At 41.2% G+C, this 19,167-nt stretch overlaps 1 protein-coding gene across 1 annotated transcript in view; it reads right to left on the reverse strand.

Annotated features, from left to right (window-relative positions):
• Nucleotides 1–19,167, reverse strand: part of LOC141075672 (uncharacterized) — an 89,473-nt gene that overhangs the window by 47,912 nt on the left and 22,394 nt on the right. Inside the window, exons 2-6 of the mRNA XM_073562775.1 lie at nt 10,425–10,717; nt 10,018–10,178; nt 9,717–9,876; nt 8,716–8,886; nt 7,184–7,275 (exon numbers count right to left, since the gene is read on the reverse strand). Of these exons, the coding sequence (XP_073418876.1) occupies nt 7,184–7,275; nt 8,716–8,886; nt 9,717–9,876; nt 10,018–10,178; nt 10,425–10,601 (761 nt within the window). The 5' untranslated portion in view covers nt 10,602–10,717. The remainder of the gene's footprint in view (nt 1–7,183; nt 7,276–8,715; nt 8,887–9,716; nt 9,877–10,017; nt 10,179–10,424; nt 10,718–19,167) is intronic.

Raw genomic sequence — 19,167 nt, forward strand, 5'->3', positions numbered from 1 at the left:
ACCATTTTATTTTTACGGACCACATCACATTTGAAGCCACTTTGAGGGGTCTATGTGATAGAAAATACCCAAAAGTGACACCATTCTAAAAACTGCACCCCTTAAGGTGCTCAAAACCACATTCAAGAAGTTTATTAACCCTTCAGGTGCTTCACAGGAATTTTTTGAATATTTAAAAAAAAAATCAACATTTAACTTTTTTTCACAAAAAAAATACTTCAGGTTCAATTTTTCTTATTTTACCAAGGGTAACAGGAGAAATTGGACTGCAAAAGTTATTGTGCAGTTTGTCCTGAGTATGCGGATACCTGATATGTGGGGGGAACCACTGTTTCGGCGCATGGCAGAGCTCAGAAGGGAAGGAGCGCCGCTTGACTTTTTCAATGCAAAATTGACTAGAATTCAGATCGGACGCCATGTCGCGATTGGAAAACCCCTGATGTACCTAAACAGTGGAAACCCCCCCCACAAGTGACCCCATTTTGGAAACTAGACCCCCCAAGGAACTTATCTAGATATGTGGTGAGAACTTTGAACCAACAAGGGCTTCACAGAAGTTTATAACGTACAGCGGTAGAATTAAAAAATCATACTTTTTCCACAAAAATGATCTTTTCACCCCCAATTTTTATTTTCCCAAGGGTAACAGGACCCTAAAAGTTATTGTTCAATTTGTCCTGAGTACGCTGATACCCCACATGTGGGGTAAACCACTATTTGGGCGCATGGCAGAGCTCGGAAGGGAGGCAGCGTCATTTGACGTTTTTGGCTGGAATTGAGATCGGACACCATGTCGCGTTTGGAAAGCCCCTGATGTACCAAAACAGTAAAAACCCCCCACAAATGACACCATTTTGGAATCTAGACCCCCCAAGGAACTTATCTAGATGTGTGGTGAGCACTTTGAACCCCCCAGTGCTTCACAGAAGTTTATAATGCCCGGGCGTGAAAATAAAAAAATCGTATTTTTTCTACAAACATGATCATTTAGTCCCCAATTTTTTTACTTTCCCAAGGGTAACAGGAGAAATTGGCCCCAAAAGTTGTTGTCCAATTTGTCCTGAGTACGCTGATACCTCATATATGGGAGAAAACTACTGTATGGGCACACGTCAGGGCTCGGAAAAGGAAGTAGTGACGTTTTGGAATGCAGACTTTGATGGAATGTTCTGCGGGTATCATGTGCGTTTGGAGAGCCTCTGATGTACCTAAACTATTGAAACTCCCCACAAGTGACCCCATTTTGGAAACTAGAACCCCCACGGAACTTATCTACATATGTAGTGAGCACTTTGAACCCCCAAGTGCTTCACAGAAGTTTATAACGCCCGGGCGTGAAAATAAAAAAAACATTTTTTTCCACAAAAATGATATTTTTGCCCCCAATTTTTTATTTTCCTAAGGGTAACAGGAGAAATTGGACCCCAAAAGTTGTTTTGCAATTTGTCCTGAGTACGCTGATACCCTATATGTGGGGGTAAAACACTGTTTGGGCGCATGGCAGAGCTTGGAAGGGAAGGAGCACCATTTGACTTTTTCAATGCAGAATTGGCTGGAATTGAGATCAGACGCCATGTTGCATTTGGAGCGCACCTGATGTGCCCAAACAGTGGAAACCCCCCAATTCTAACTCCAACTCTAACCCCAACACACCCCTAACCCTAATCTCAGCCCTAGCCCTAGCCCTAGGCCTAACCCTAATGGGAAAATGGAAATAAATACATGTTTTTATTTTATTATTTTTCCCTAACTAAGGGGGTGATAACGGGGGGTTTGATTTACTATTTATGGCGGTTTTTATATTTGGCAGCTGTCACACGCTAAAAGACGCTTTTTATTGTAAAAATAGTTTTTGCATCACCACATATTGAGAGCTATAATTTTTCCATATTTTGACCCACTGAGTCATGTGAGGTCTTTTTTGCGGGACGAATTGATGCTTTTATTGGTATCATGATCGGGTATGTGACATTTTTTGATCGCTTTTTATTCCGATTTTTGGGACATAGAATGAACAAAAACCAGCGTTTCATGAATTTCTTTTGGGGGGTGCTTTTACACCGTTCCGCGTGCGGTAAAATTGATAAAGCGGTTTTATTCTTCGGGTCAGTACGGTTACAGCGATACCTCATTTAGGTCTTTTTTTATGTTTTGGCGCTTTTATGCAATGAAAACAATTTTATATAAAAAATAATTATTTTTGCATCACTTTATTCTGAGAGCTATAACTTTTTTATTTTTTCGCTGATGATGCTGTATGGTGGCTCGTTTTTTGTGGGACAAGATGACGTTTTCAGCGGTTCCATGCATATTTATATGCGTCTTTTTGATTGCGCATTATTGCACTTTTTGTTCAGCGGTATGATAATAAATCATTATTTTTTGCTTCGTTTTTTATTTTTATTTTTTAAGGGGTTCACTTAAGGGGTTAACTAATGCAACAATTTTATAGGGCGGGTCGCTATGGATGCGGCGATACCAAATATGTGTACTTTTATTGGTTTTTTTTTTTCCAAAAAATGAATTTATTAGGACATTTTTTTTTTTTTTAATTTAGCGATTTTTTTAAAATTATTTTTACACTTTCTTTTTTTTTAACTTTATTACATTGTCCCAGGTGGGACATCACTGTCCTGTGACAGATTGCTGATCTGTCACATCACAAATCACTGTGACAGATCAGCGATCTGTCACAGGCACTGCACAAGGCTTTCTCCTTGCCTGCCATGAGGAAGCCAGCTCCCTGCAGGCCCCCGAAGGTCCCCGTCGCCATCTTGGATTCGGGGACCTGCAGGGATGGAGCCCCCCGCAGCAGCGCTGCACACTGCGCTGCTGTGGGGGGCTCAGGGAAGCACAGAGGGAGCCCCCTCCCTGCCGATGCTTCCCTTTAACCCCCGGTACACCGCGATCATGTTTGATCGCGGTGTGCAAGGGTTAACGTGTCGGGGGTGGTCCGTGATAATCAGCTGACACCCGGCCGCGATCAGCAGCGCTCACCACGTGGGCGCCGCTGATCGCTGTGACGTACTATCCCGTCCCTGGGAATTGAGTCCCAGGGCACATGGACGGGATAGTACGTCACGTGACAGAAAGGGGTTAAATACGTGTTGTGATGTGGTTTGATTGTATTACATGAGTATTGCGAATTGTGACTCTGCATAGAGTTCTATAGGCACTAAGTCAGGATTCCCTAACTCCTGTCCACAAGGCCCACCAACAGATCATGTTTTCAGGATTTCCTTAGTATTGCCCAGGTGATAATTGCATCACTTGTACAATACAAGGGAAATCCTGAAAACATGACCTGTTGGTGAGCCTTGAGGACTGGAGTTGGGGAACCCTGCAATAAGTGATATGGTTAATGTAATGTATTGTAACTAGTTTATAGTATTGTAAGGTACTAAAGCTGCTGTATAAATACGGTTAGGCTATGTGCCCACGTATGCAGAAAAAAACTGCACTTCTTCCCAGGAAAAATGTGCGGTTTTTTTGCGTATTTGGCTAGCTTCAGACTAGCGTTTTGGCCTGCAGCGCACGGCCGTTGCTAAGCCCCGCCCCCTGCCGCACCCCCTCCGGTCATCTCCTCCTAGTGTCGCACATCGCTGCATGCGATCTGCACACCCTATCTTTAGCATAGGGTGCGCAGACCGTGCGCTGGCCGTGCGCTAGTAGGATTTTTAGTGCGCTGCGCCCTTTTGACTATTTCTTTCGTCAAAGAATGCTCCCTTGGCAGCAATTACAGCATTGCAGACCTTTGGCATTCTAGCAATTAATTTGCTGAAGTTATCTGGAGAAATTTCACCCCATGCTTACAGAAGCCCCTCCCACAAGTTGGTTTGGCTTGATGGGCACTTTTTGAGTAATATACGGTCAAGCTGCATCAAACAACAGCTCATTGGGGTTGAGATCTGGTGACTGCACTGGCCACTCCATTACAGATAGAATGCCAGCTGCCTGCGTCTTCCCTAAATAGTTCTTGCATAATTTGGAGGTGTGCTTTGGGTCATTGTCCTGTTGTAGGATGAAATTGGCTCCAATCAAGCGCTGTCCACAGGGTATGGCATGGAGTTGCAAAATGGAGTGATAGCCTTCCTTATTCAATATCCCTTTTACCTTGTACAAATCTCCGACTTTACCAGCACCAAAACAACCCCAGACCAACACATTACCTCCACCATGCTTGACAGATGGTGTCAGGCACTCTTCCAGCATCTTTTCAGTTGTTCTGTGTCTCACAAATGTTCTTCTGTGTAATCCAAACACCTCAAACTTGGATTCGTCTGTCCATAACACTTTTTTCCAATCTTCCTCTGTTCAATGTCTGTGTTCTTTTTCCCATATTAATCTTTTCCTTTTATTAGCCAGTCTCAGATATGGCTTTTTATTTACCACTCTGCCCTGAAGGCCAGCATCCAGGAGTCACCTCTTCACTGTCAACATCGACACTGGCGTAGTACACACCGTTATAGGAAATTCAGTTTCTTGGCAATCTCTTGCATGGAATAGCCTTCATTTCTAAGAACTAGAACAGACTGTCGAGTTTCACATGAAAGTTCTTTTTTTCTGGCCATTTTGAGAGTTTAATGGAACCAACAAATGTAATGGTCCAGGTTCTCAACTAGCTCAAGGGAAGGTCAGGTTTATAGCTTCTTTAATCAGCCAAACTTTTCAGCTGTGCTAACAAACTTGCACAAGGGATTTCAAGGGTATTCTAACCATCCGTTAGCCTTCTTACACAGTTAGCAAACACAAAGTACCATAAGAACACTGGAGTGATGGTTGTTGGAAATGGACCTCTATACACCTATGAAGATATTGCATTACAAACCAGACGTTTGCACATTATACAATGTATAGAGTGTATTTCTGAATCATTTAATGTTAGCTTCATTGGGAAAAACTGCTTTTCTCTCAAAAATAAGGAAATTTCTAAATGACCCTAAACTTTTACACAGTAGCGTATATTTAGAGCAATCTTGCATTCCCAACCACTTTTTGTAGGTCCACCAAATTTTGTGTATAAGGGGAAGAGTAGGGTAGCCTCTCGAGTTGACCTTAAATTTGTTAGATTCTAAAGATTCTAGCAAATTATTACCACCTCCCCAAATATTTTAATACTAGTGCCCCAGCCTCCTAAATCCCCTCCAAACCCATTCTCTAAAATGCTGAAATTGGGAAGCTAAAAATTACCTCCAAATATGAGGCAATCCTAGTCCTCCCAGTTCTTCAGGTGGCTGTAACTTTTCCAATTTTATTCTGGGGACACCCCTTCTATTAAAATATTATGCCTTTTCCGGAACCAATATTTAGATATCCAAATGAAGGCGTTATGAAGAATATAAAGGATGCATGGGATAGGACATATTACAATGAGATTTGTTCTACCCAGGGCCGACTGGGACGGCATCTTCCAAGCACTCACTTTATTCTTCATCTTGATTACCAAAGGACTTATATGTAGAATTATATATCCTGTGACTTTCTTGTAATGTAGATGCCTAGTCATTTAAATTTCTACACCACTGAAATATTTGACAAACCATCCCAAACCAAGGTATCTCTATTATCTATGAGAAGTATTACAGACCTTGACCTGTTTATAGTTAAGCCTGAGAAGGTCCAAAATCTTTCAATTGTTTCCAGTAAAGTTGGAAGTGGGAGATTAAATTTATTGACAAATAAATCAGCAATTTCAATTGCTGCAGCTTGATTAAAAGACTCAATCGCTGTTGCATGTGGTCCTCAACTTCCCCTGTTCACCACAATCGAATTTGTGGGAAAAAAATGGATTGTAATGGCAGTCAAGAGAGTGCCGAAGGCACCATGTGGCCATCATCTTGGTCCTCCTATGAAGCCCAGCCACTGGATGGACTTCATAAGAGAATGTTTTGTACTGCAATACCATGGTGCTGCTGTATATTGTACATCAATCAAACTTTTTTTTACCACTTTAAGGGAATCTGTCACTGGAAGTTGGCGGCCTATGTAAATGGCCTGTGTCCGGTCCAACGGGCGGCGTTTCTTCTTTTCTCCACCCCATCCATGGCCCCCGTCCATGATCTTTTCCGGAATTCTAGTAGTTCTACTCCATAGTTCGCGCGTGCGCAAAGTATTTTGCTGTGTTCCGGGACATAGTGTACTGGCGCATGCGCAGTAATGATTTTCGGCTTTGCCCGTAGTTGGGCAAAGCATACTGCGCATGCGTGAGGCAAGATTGCTTTGCACACGCACGAACTATGGAGTAGAACTACTAGAATTCCGGAAAAGATCGCGGACGGGGAGAAAAAAAGAAGAAACACCGCCCATTGGACCGGACACAGGCCATTTACATAGGCTGCCAACTTCCGGTGACAGATTCCCTTTAAAAACTAAACCGATACAGTACAATTCCTCATCATTTTTACAGCACAATATACTTTGTAAAAACAAAACCCAAAAAACTATTGTGGTATCGTTTTTTTTTGCGCTGCAGTTGGAAATTTTCCCAGTTTTGCAGCAAAATATATGGTCAAATGGATAGTGCCATACAAAACTACATCTTATCCACCCAAAAATTAGCACTCAAAGGGTGAATAAAAAATATGGAAACTCTTGGGAAAAGAGGGAAGAGAAAAACAAAAGTTCAAAAATGGAAAATTGCTTGATAAGGAAAATTTAAGTAAAGAATTTCATCTTTTTTGCAGTAAGAAAAACACATTAAAAAAGGTAGCATCAATTCTCCACAAAAAAAGAATTAATAATAAATAAATAATTTTTATATAGCACTAACATATTCCGCAGCGCTTTAGAGTTTGCACACATTATCATCGCTGTCCCCGATGGGGCTCACAATCTAAATTCCCTATCAGTATGTCTTTGGAATGTGGGAGGAAACCGGAGTACCCGGAGGAAACCCACACAAACACGGGGAGAACATAAAAACTCCTTGCAGATGTTGTCCTTGGTGGGATTTGAACCCAGGACTCCAGTGCTGCAAGGCTGCAGTGCTATCCACTGAGCCATTGTACTAAAAGAGAAAACATATAAAAAAAATCAACAGACATGTAATAAACAGTAGCTTGGTATTACAAATTTTACTGTGGACATCTACGGAAAACCAGCAGTGAAAAAGCAGTGTCCTAAAATCTTGGATCTAGAGTAAAGCCCAGTAATGACTGACAATGGTGTGTGTCTGAAAACTTGCCTGTTATAACTGCACATAATGCTGTAGGTTCCAGCTTCAACACAAGCCTGAAATTGTGGTAAAAATGTCATTCGCAAGTCTCTCTCCTCCACCTGTGGGAAAAACAAAAGATGAGTAACTTGGACTAAACACTTAGGACTCTAATAACATATATTTGTGAAATGGAAGATGGGGGATGAAATGTTCTCCACAACTACTCTCTGTATGTAAGGAAACACTATGACCAGTGTCACCATCAGGGCTTATATCAGAACTCCACAAAACGGGATTTGGGTGTAAGAGCTGACAGGACCATCTATATATATAATCGCCTTATTCTGTCTGTCTGTCTGTCTGTAACCAAAACTCCGCGTCGCCGACCGGTTGCGGCCGCCAGGCCTCAACGAATCAGGGACAGGCGCAGTGCGCAGGCTGGAATTCGAAGGATGCACGCCACCACTACCGTTGGGAGATCAGCAGCGCTAGCCGCTGATCTCCCGACGGTTGCCACGGGTCATCTCCGGCCACACGCACGTCAGCGGCGACGCAGCCGGGAGATGACCGGCGGTAGCCGGTACCCAGGGTCCGGAGGAGAGGAGACTCCTCTGGACCCTGGGTACCATCAACCTGTAAAAATAGAATTAAAATAAAAAAGAGTGATATACTCACCTTCCAACGGACGCCGGACTCTTTCCCTCCTCTCACCATATGCCCGGCACCTTCCGGTCCCAGTAATGCTTTGCGCGAAACACCGCTGATGACATCACGTTCTCACGAGAGTGACGTCATCTCCGGTCCTTTGCACTAAGCATTACTGGGACCGGAAGATGCCGGGAGTGTGGTGAGAGGAGGGAAAGAGTCCGGAGGCCGTCGGAAAGTGAGTATATCACTTTATTTTAATCTCCCGCTGGCCATATTCTAGAGTACCCAATGCTTTAGAATCGGGCCACCATCTAGTTGTCTATAATGATGCAGACGGAGTCAGTGTGCTTTGTTGTATATGCCTAATCTGAATCTCTATGTTTTCCCCATGTAAAACGACAACACTTAATCTGAATGTTTGGCGCCCATAAAATATAAATACTTATACTCACCGATGCAGGCACTGGTTGTCCCGGGGATTGTGTGACACTGTTATGTCAAGTAATTTCTGCAGCCAATCAGCGCTGGGTGCTGGTCTCACTTTCACCAGATGTTATGTGATCTCTGGGAGAGCCAGTGCCAACAAGGCTTTAACGGGGAAGGTACTGGAGATAAGTATGAATATGAGTAGAGATGTAATTATTTTAGAAAGGGGAAAAACAGGGATTCAAAATGGGTTGTCTGAATATTGGACAACCCCTTTAAGTCACGCAGAAAGACATAGTCTAGGGCATCGAGAGCCTTATGTGGCTACCGAGCCTCAGGTTGTGCACCCATAGTCAAGATGCATGGGGTACCTGGAACTAAAATGTTAACCTAAGTGGAAATTATCAATAAGTTACTCTTGGACTTAATATATTAGCATCAATCATTGATACATAAAACAAAATCCATAAGCCAGACTGCATTACCTTGGCATCAAAGCTAAACCTGGAAACAGGAATATTTTCAGGCCCACCGTGGACGTCAAAGTGTTTGCAGCCAGCATTGGCTTTGATATAACGAGGGTGGTCTCCCTGTAATCCTTTGACAAAAGCTCTGGCTAGAAGTCCACTAAGGTAAGGATCTTCCCCATAAGTTTCCTGCAGATAAAACCTTACAAGATGTAATAGTTGAAAGCACATTGCATATACATTGTTGGTAGAAGGCCATGAATGAGCATCAGCCTGGAAGCTTTACACTACCAAGAACAATGCCAAGTGTCAGACAGAGTGTTGTGAAGCTGCCAGTACTAGGCTCTGGAGCTATGGATATGTGACAAATCACACTTCTTTATATGGCAGTATAATCGACGATACCGACTTTGGCAAAAGCCAAGAGAACGTTACCTGCTTGACTTCATTGGGTGGAGGACAGATAATTCTATGGACTTATTTTTCAGCATGGACAGTGGTAAGCTTCTAAATTTATAGAAAATTGTATGCTTCCATTTTGTTGGCATACTTCTGGTAAGGTCTTTTTTGTTCCAGTATTACTGTGATTTAATGCAAAAACATGGTTCATAAAGTCAAGGTTGGGCGAGTCTGGTTTGGAAGAATAGAGCCTTGGCCTGAACCCCATCAAACACTATGAGTTTAACTAGAATTCAGATTGTGAGCCAGGTCTTCCCCTTCAACATCTGACTTCACAACTACTCTTCTGGATTATTGGGGAAAAAAATTCTCACATTCATTCTAAAATCTTCTAGAAAGCCTTCCAAGATAAATGTAGGGGGAGGAGTATATTTAGAATTGAGAGTCCTCAGTGGTTGATACCTTTTAATGGCTAACAGAAAAGATGGTAACAAATTGCAAGCTTTCCTGTATCAAAAAGGGGGAGGAGTATGGATTTGGAATGAAATGTCAGAAGTTCCTGTAGCTGTAATGTGCAGGTGTCCACTACTCTTCTCCTTACAGTGAATCTGCTTCCCTACCTGATTCCTGCCCCATAGAGGGTGTCTCATAATGTTGATCACTGGACTGAAGCAGCTGAGACCAGTGTGGTCCTCATAGTTCCCGATTGACATGAAGTAGTTGTGTTTTGCTCTGACTTCAGTGGCTGTGGCATTAGCCACCTTCAATATCAATTCAGGGCTGCAGATAAAAGCACAATATGAGATCTAAGCCATGAAGAATAGCCCAAAAGCAAAAGATAAGAGCAGATCAACAGTGACAGGATTTAGAAGATTTCTGTTGTGATCTGTGTATGTGGTGAGTGTTCTTTTTTTACAATACCTGAATGATGCAGCCAGACCCAAAGCCTGAGGGTAAGAAGTGGCATAACCCTGTGCCTGGACATCTCCCCTCAAACATTCTGTATTCCAGTTATAGGGCTTGATGCCCAACTTAGGGATAGCAGGAGCAGGACCATTGTTTATTGCACCGCCCCTCGCCATCTGTGAGAGATCAAAGGAATTAAAATGATACCTGCAACAGTATAAATAATAAGACCAGATACAGCATCATGTATGGTAGCGCAAAGTACACAAAGCTCTACAAAATGCTTCATGACGCTTCTTCCATCACAGCCCGAAAACTACAGAATGTTTCCAGTCCTGTCATAAATTCACTGACTAGAATAGGATTAAATGGTAGAAAAATAACATGTTCAGCATGTATTTACTCAGAACCATGAAGCTTACCTGTAACACCATTTCTTCAAGGCTAAGCCGATCGATCAGGTCCTTCACACGTACATCCCACGACAGTGAGGGATTCCTGAAGGGAAAATCCTGTCCTAGACAAGCTGAGACTTGTAGGAAAAGAATGGCCAGAGACACAATGTTGGCTTTAGCCATTGATAAAGAGATGGACTTCATGCCTTAGAGTTCTTATACAAGGCTAGACTTTAAGGAAGATGAAATGTAAAGTTTCACTATTACGAGCAGTCATGAGCTGAAAAGAGGAAATTCCATTTGATATTTTATTTTGTCATCTGCAATGAGGAACAAAAAAAAGTTACAAATAAAGTCACATGGTTTTCAAATATGTTCACACCAAACGTTCTGCATCTTCATGTTCACACCGGGAAAATATTCTAACCACACTTAGTACCGTCTAGATGTGATACCATCAATCATTCGCAGACACAGAAAGAAAAGGGCCCCTGTGCAAGTACAGTATATAGGTCCCTTGCAGTCCAATAACTCATCATAATGCACAACTTAACCTGTATTAGAGATGGAAAAGATACCTCCTGTGCTGCACAGGTTTCACCAATGATATTTCAATATCTGTACACCAGAGCAATATATATATACTAGATTAAGGCCCGATGCTATCGCATCAAGAGGATAGTGATGTAGCGTTGACCATGTGTTGTGAGGCACTGTGAGCAGCACACCTTGAGAAGGAGATGTGGTGAACAGCCATCCCGCCCATCTCTTTAGCTGTTCACAAAAACCCGGCCCTGCTAAAAGAGGAAATAACAAATCTCAGCAGCAAATATGATGCTGGACCTTGACATCCGGGTTCATATCACCAAATGAAAGAATTTTGATGATACACATCTCCCCTTTTATACTTAATGTGTGTTACAGTAATATTGAGAATTATGTGTAAATGTATCACACCTATGTTTTTATGTGGATAGGATATAGTGAGTCTCAAGAGGGACAGTATTACTGATGTATGCAAAGTGCTATTGAAATAATAGTACTCTACTGTATAAATAAATAAAATATTAATTATTATTACCTAAGTTATGTAGGTATGTGTTAGCTATGTAGTTGAAATCTACGTATGTGTGCCTAAATTTTTTTTGTTTTTGTTTTTGTATTTTTATTTATTTATTTTTAATCTATATATAACTATACCTATGTATGTTTTTATGGATTTAAATATGTCTATGACATATATGTGAAAGAGATAATTAGTGTATGATATATCTATCTGCTTAGAATATCTATATATAACATATATGAAGCTATGCATAGAAGTCTTAGAAGTCTATTATCTATATCTATTTAGAATGTAACTATCATTTATATATCTATATATCTATCCATTCCAGGACCAACTTAAATAGTTTAAAGTAAGACATTTTTGTAAACGACATTTCTAGTGAAGATTTTTGGGCTATTAGGTAGCAATTGTCCTTGAAGTGGTGTATCCACCACTTTGACCCTAACGTTGCTGCGTTGCTTTACTCGGGAGAATGCAACATACAATTGTCCATGGGCAAATACAGGTTCGGGCAAAAAAAATGCCAACTCGATTGAGGGTCTGTCCTTGGGATTTGTTAATGGTCATAGCAAAAGCAGGTTTTAGAGGAAACTGTCGACGTTTTAATTTAAAAGGTATCCGAGTTTCTGAAGGAAACAAATCGATGCGTGGAATAAATACAATGTCTCCTTCAGCTGAGCCAGTAATCACTTTAGCCTGTATGATGTTGCGGAGTAAGGCAATGACAATGAGGCGAGTGCCATTGCAGAGACCTTTCTTGGTGTTTAGGTTTCTTAATAGCATCACAATGGTGCCAATTTTAAGTTTTAAGAGATGTGATGGCATTCCTGATGGTGTCAGAGAGTTTAAAAATTCAACTGGGTAGTTTTCACATTTCTCTGCCTCATTAGCATCGACTTAATCATGGCTTGTATATACAGTATACTCACCACTGATGCGATCCATTACTTTACAGTTCAGAAAATCTACGTCATCATTTTTTGGACATAGTATAGCATGTGATGCAGCAGTGTCGAGGCTTTGTTGGTCATTAACATCAATGCAAATATGGTCTCCAAAGATCTCGGTTACTATAGAGCCAGTGCAAAGCATGTCTGGAGGAATTTCAATGACATCCTCTCCAAGGTTATGTTCATTAGACAGCTCACCATTTCCAAGTCTAAGCAACCAAGTGCTGTATTCAGGATCAGTGGAGCGCATGTTGTTAATTAGCGGTAGTCTGGTAAAATGTTGCCAATGTTCTGAATATTTAATGCAGGAATCTACAATGTCTATTCTTGTTCCATGAGCGATGACGGGAAGACATTGTCTGAAGTCTCCTCCAAGAACAATAACTTTACCTCCAAACGGTGTTTTATTTTTTTCAGCAACATTTGTTGTCATGATGTCACGTAGAAGTCTATCTATCACATTCAATGCATGTTTTTGGACCACAGTGCACTCATCAATAATAAAAAGTTTTGTACTCTGTAAATGTTTTCCTGCATTTGTATCATTTTTAATCCTTGAAACGGATGTTTCGTTGATCGGAATAGGTATGCCATATAGAGAGTGGATTGTTCGGCCTCCTTGTATCAATTTAGCTGCTATTCCTGTAGTCGCTGCAGGTGACACAATTTCTCCTTGTCCTCTTAAATGATGTGTAAGTAGATGGTATAGGTAGGTCTTTCCACTGCCACCAGGTCCGTCGAGAAAAAAGCACTTTGGTGTTAAACTGCTATTTTGTAAAGCTTCAGTAATGACATCGTAGGCAAAAAGTTGCTCCTGGTTAAGAGTTTCTTTAATCTCTGCAGCTTTTTTTAATTCATAATCCTTATCATATTGTTTAAGGAGGTGTTTAATATTTTTTGCTGGGCGTGGTAAATTGAAATCAGCAAAATTTTTTCCATGGACTATGAGGACATCTTGGACATCTTTCATAGCATATCCTTCACAATCGATACACTCTTCAGTGTCGCTTTGGTATGTATGACAGTAGTCTTGTAAAAAATGGTCCTTAAATTCATTCCACAATTCAAGTGGATTACTGGGGGGGCCAAAAATACAGATATAAGCAAACATGTCTCTATGTTGTGAAGGCATGTTAAGAATGCAAGCATCTCTTAAAGTATGTCTCCAGAGGCTATCATCGAATAATAATCCGAGTGCTAACGCAGCATCCTTAAAGGTTTCATGCATAACTCCATTGACGGTTTTAATGCTGTCAAAACTGGTAGCAGCTTTTACATCCAGTAACAACAAACGTAAATAATAGCGTTCTTGGTCTTTCACACTAACAGTATACATTCTTCCAATAACTGTGAGACCCCCTCGTTTTCTTTGTTCCCATATGCCTTGTTTCCAAACGTAGTGTTCTGGAATTTCGCGGTAGAAATAGTTATGTGCATTGTGGTCGATCTTATTAAGGTTGAAATACGCCATAAGTGTAGAATTTGAATTGCGCTTTTGATGGATGTTGTCGGCAGAGTCATTCTCATGAAAATAGAGTGGTTGAGAATGAGGCAGATGTACGGCTAGGCGAATGATGGCATGAGATTCTTTATGCATAGGAAAAGCAAATATCCGCCACGCAGCCTTAGTTGCAGTAACATATCTGGTATCCGTAAATTGGTGTGTTTCATCATGTTGGATGTTATTTTGGGAAATTTCAAGGTTGGTTTTGTCATGTCCTTTGTAAACTTATTTAAATAAATATTTTACACTTTGAATGGAAGCACATACTTCTACATTAATATGACACTTGTATTTGGCGAGTAAAAATGGGTTATATGGAACTACCCATGAATTGTCAATCGTCTTAGAATGGTGTTCGTATGTTTTGCCAATGGGTCTGCTGTAAGTGGGATAGCCGTCCTTTTCTTTGATGGTATATGGCTGGTATTGTTTAGGGAAACTTTTGCTACACTTTCCAAGATCCATACAGGAAGAATAAGGATTGTGTTCTCCACAGGGACCATGAATCATGTGTTGAAGAACAATGTTATGGAGCTGAGGGTAGATTGTTTCATCAGGTATTTCAGTCCAGACTATATTGTCTATGTCCGCCTCAGTCCGTAATTTAGACAGGCTGTCAAGAATAATTAAAATATGAGCGTGTGGGAGACCACGCTTCTGAAATTCAATGACATGGACCATTGCAGTGACATTTCCAAATAATCCACTGCTAATGTCTTTTAAGAGGGATTCCAGTTTAATTTTAACCCCTTCACTACCAAGGGTGGTTTGCACGTTAACTCCCGGGCCAATTTTTTCAATTCTGACCACTGTCCCTTTATGAGGTAATAACTCCGAAACGCTTCCATGGATCGCGGTGATTCTGGCACTGTTTTCTCGTGACATATTGTACTTCATGTTAGTGGTAAAATTTCATTCAAATAACTTGCGTTTATTTGTGAAAAAAATGGAAATTTGGCAAAAAATTGTAAAATTTTGCAATTTTCCAACTTTGAATTTTTATGCCCTTAAATCACAGAGATAAGGCGCACAAAAAAACTTAATAAGTAACATTTCCCACATGTTTACTTTACATCAGCACAATTTTGGAACCAAATTTTTTTTTGTTAGGAAGTTATAAGTGTTAAAAGTTGACCAGCGATTTCTCATTTTTGCAACACCATTTTATTTTTACGGACAACATCACATTTGAAGCCACTTTGAGGGGTCTATATGATAGAATATACCCAAAAGTGACACCATTCTAAAAACGGCACCCCTTAAGGTGCTCAAAACCACATTCAAGAAGTTTATTAACCCTTCAGGTGCGTCACAGGAATTTTTTTGAATATTTAAAAAAATGAACATTTAATGTTTTTTCACAATAAAAAATACTTCAGGTACAATTTTTTTTATTTTACCAAGGGTAACAGGAGAAATTGGACTGGAAAAGTTATTGTGCAATTTGTCCTGAGTACGCTGATACCTGATATGTGGAGGGTAACCACTGTTTCGGCGCATGGCAGAGCTCAGAATGGAAGGAGCGCCGTTTGACTTTTTCAATGCAAAATTGGCTGGAATTCAGATCGGACGCCATGTCACGTTTGGAGAGCCCCTGATGTACCTAAGCAGTGGAAAACACCCACAAGTGACCCCATTTTGGAAACTAGTCCCCCCAAGGAACTTATCTAGATATGTGGTGAGAACTTTGAACCCACAAGGGCTTCACAGAAGTTTATAATGTACAGCAGTACAATTAAAAAATCATATTTTTTCCACACAAATTATCTTTTCACCCCCAATTTTTATTTTCCCAAGGGTAACAGGACCCTAAAAGTTATTGTGCAATTTGTCCTGAGTACGCTGATACCCCATATGTGGGTGTAAACGACTATTTGGGTGCATGGCAGAGCTCAGAAGGGAAGCAGCGCCATTTGACTTTTTTAGCTGGAATTGAGATCGGACACGATGTCGCGATTGGAAAACCCCTGATGTACCAAAACAGTGGAAACCCCCCACAAATGACACAATTTTGGAAACTAGACCCCCCAAGGAACTGATCTAGATGTGTGGTGAGCACTTTGAACCCCCAGTGCTTCACAGAAGTTTATAATGCCTGGGCGTGAAAATAAAAAAATCGTATTTTTTCCACAAACATGATCATTTAGTCACCAATTTTTTTATTTTCCCAAGGGTACCAGGAGAAATTGGCCCCCAAAAGTTGTTGTCCAATTTGTTCTGAGTACGCTGATACCCCATATGTGGGAGAAAACTACTGTATGGGCACACGTCGGGGCTCGGAAGGGAAGTAGTGACGTTTTGGAATGCAGACTTTGATGGAATGATCTGCGGGTGTCATGTGCGTTTGGAGGGCCCCTGATGTACCTAAACTATTGAAACTCCCCACAAGTGACCCCATTTTGGATACTAGACCCCCCAACGGAACTTATCTAGATGTGTGGTGAGCACTTTGAACCCCCAAATGCTTCACAGAAGTCTATAATGCCCGAGCGTGAAAATAAAGAAATCATTTTTTTTCCACAAAATGATATTATTGCCCCCAATTTTTTTTTTCCTAAGGGTAACAGGAGAAATTGGACCCCAAAAGTTGTTTTGCAATTTGTCCTGAGTAGGCTGATACCCCATATGTGGGGGTAAAACACTGGGCGCATAGCAGAGCTTGGAAGGGAAGGAGCACCATTAGACTTTTTCAACACAGAATTGGCTGGAATTGAGATCAGACGCCATGTTGCATTTGGACAGCACCTGATGTGCCCAAACAGTGGAAACCCCCCAATTCTAACTCCAACCCTAACCCCAACACACCCCTAACCCCAACACACCCCTAACCCTAATCTCAGCCCTAACCCTAGCTCTAGCCCCAACCCTAGCCCTAGCCCTAACCCTAGCCCTAACGGCAAAATGGAAATAAATACATTTTCTTTTAATTTTATTAATTTTCCCTAACTAAGGGGGTGATAACGGGGGGTTTGATTTACTATTTATGGCGGTTTTTATATTTGGCAGCTGTCATACGCTAAAAGACGCTTTTTATTGTAAAAATAGTTTTTGCATCACCACATATTGAGAGCTATAATTTTTCCATATTTTGACCCACCGAGTCATGTGAGGTCTTATTTTTTGCGGGACGAGTTGACACTTTTATTGGTATCAACCAGCGTTTCATGAATTTCTTTTGGGGGGTGCGTTTACACCGTTCCGCCTGCAGTAAAATTGATAAAGCCGTTTTATTCTTCGGGTCAGTACGGTTACAGCGATCGCTCATTTAGGTCTTTTTTTATGTTTTGGCGCTTTTATGCAATGAAAACAATTTTATGTAAAAAATAATTATTTTTGCATCGCTTTATTCTGCGAGCTATAACTTTTTTATTTTTTCACTGATGACGCTGTACGCTGTATTGCAGCTCGTTTTTTGCGGGACAAGATGACGTTTTCAGCGGTGCTATGGATATTTATATGCCTCTTTTTGATCGCGCGTTATTTCACTTTTTGTTCGGCAGTATGATAATAAATCATTATTTTTTATTCCGTTTTTTATTTTTTAAGAGGTTCACTAAGGGGGTTAACTAATGGGACAGTTTTATAGGGCGGGTTGTTACGGACGCGGCGATACCAAATATGTGTACTTTTATTGTTTTTTTAAATTTTTTTCCAAAAAATGAATTAGGGAATATTTTTTTTTAATCTATTTAGCGATTTTTTTAAAATTATTTTTACACTTTTTTTTTTTAACTTTATTACATTGTCCCAGGGGGGACATCACTGTCCTGTGACAGATCGCTGATCTGTCACATCACAGATCACTGTGACAGATCAGCGATCTGTCACAGGCACTGCTGCAGGCTTCCTCCTTGCTTGCGCTTAGCAGGCACTGAGGAAGCCAGCTCTCTGCAGGCCCCCGAAGGTCCCCGTCGCCATCTTGGATCCGGGGACCTGCAGGGAAGGAGGCCCCCGCAGCAGCGCTGCACATTGCGCTGCTGGGGGGGCTCAGGGAAGCACGGAGGGAGCCCCCTCCCTGCCGATGCTTCCCTTTAACCCCCGATACACCGCGATCATGTTTGATCGCGGTGTGCAAGGGGTTAACGTGTCGGGTGTCAGCTGTGATAATCAGCTGACACCCGGCCGCGATCAGCGGCGCTCACTACGTGGGTGCCGCTGATCGCTATGATGTAATATTCCATCCATGGGAATTAGGTCCAGGGTCACATGGACGGAATATTACATCCATTGTAGATAAGGGGTTAAAAACGCGTGCAACCAAGTCTGGTCTGTGTTCAACACGCTGCCATTGTTCTAAATGTGTAGTAATCTCACTCCACTTAGGATTACATGTCATGGTGATAAATAGATCTGGTCGACCATACTTCGTAACAATAGCCATAGCATCCTGGTAGCGCTGCTGCATGTTTCTTGGACTGCCTTCAAAAGAAGATGGTAAAATGACGGTTTTCCCAATAGGGATGCCCTTTTGAACCGATTTTTTGAGTAGATGTTCTTGAAGGAGGCAGTAATCCTCCACTTTTAAATATTTTTGGTGGTTGCGGATGTAATGTAGGCGATTAGCTTCGATTTTGACATAAGCATCTACTAAATATTGCTGTGTTAGCTTACCACCATTGAGGAGTGGATTAAAGTAATTTCTGACAGATAACATATAGCAATAGTATTGGAGTTGAGTGATCCTCCTCGGACTTTTGCCTTGTTGTTTGAGTCCATCATGCCATCCTTGGTCTCCATAAGGGAAAAATATTGGATAGAGGAGGGCATCCAAATTGCTATGGAGAATGCTAATTTGTTGTGGTTTTGGAGCTAAAGGGTTGTGGGGATCAGGTTTTAAATGAATTAATATGTCTCTATTGAAAGGTGGCTCACCATTGTCATTTTGAAACACGACTGCTACTTCACTGACAATGGGATTATTGTAGCGTCGAGGGTCTTGAGTACGATCTTGTTTAATAGCCATAGTGATGTTTGGCATGACAGTTCCGTTTTGTAGAGATTTAATTTTTTCTTGTTCTTCCACATCACGTAACATTTGATAAGCTGCCACAAAAGGATTAATAGTTTAGATTTGAAGGGCAATAATGTTCATCAATGTAGGATGGCATTTTTAATTTTCTTTACATCGTAAGCGTTGTTCGTTTGCGGTAGCGATATCGAGAATGTAAAGTAGGGCAAATGCGCGTTGTTGGTCATCTGAGGGATGTAGTGTTCCAGTTCTATGATTGATCTGCCCATGTATGCGGA

This window comes from Dendrobates tinctorius, unplaced genomic scaffold (genome assembly GCF_039654945.1).
Source record: "Dendrobates tinctorius isolate UK_male_01 unplaced genomic scaffold, ASM3965494v1 ptg000015l, whole genome shotgun sequence".
Taxonomy (NCBI): Eukaryota; Metazoa; Chordata; class Amphibia; order Anura; family Dendrobatidae; genus Dendrobates; species Dendrobates tinctorius.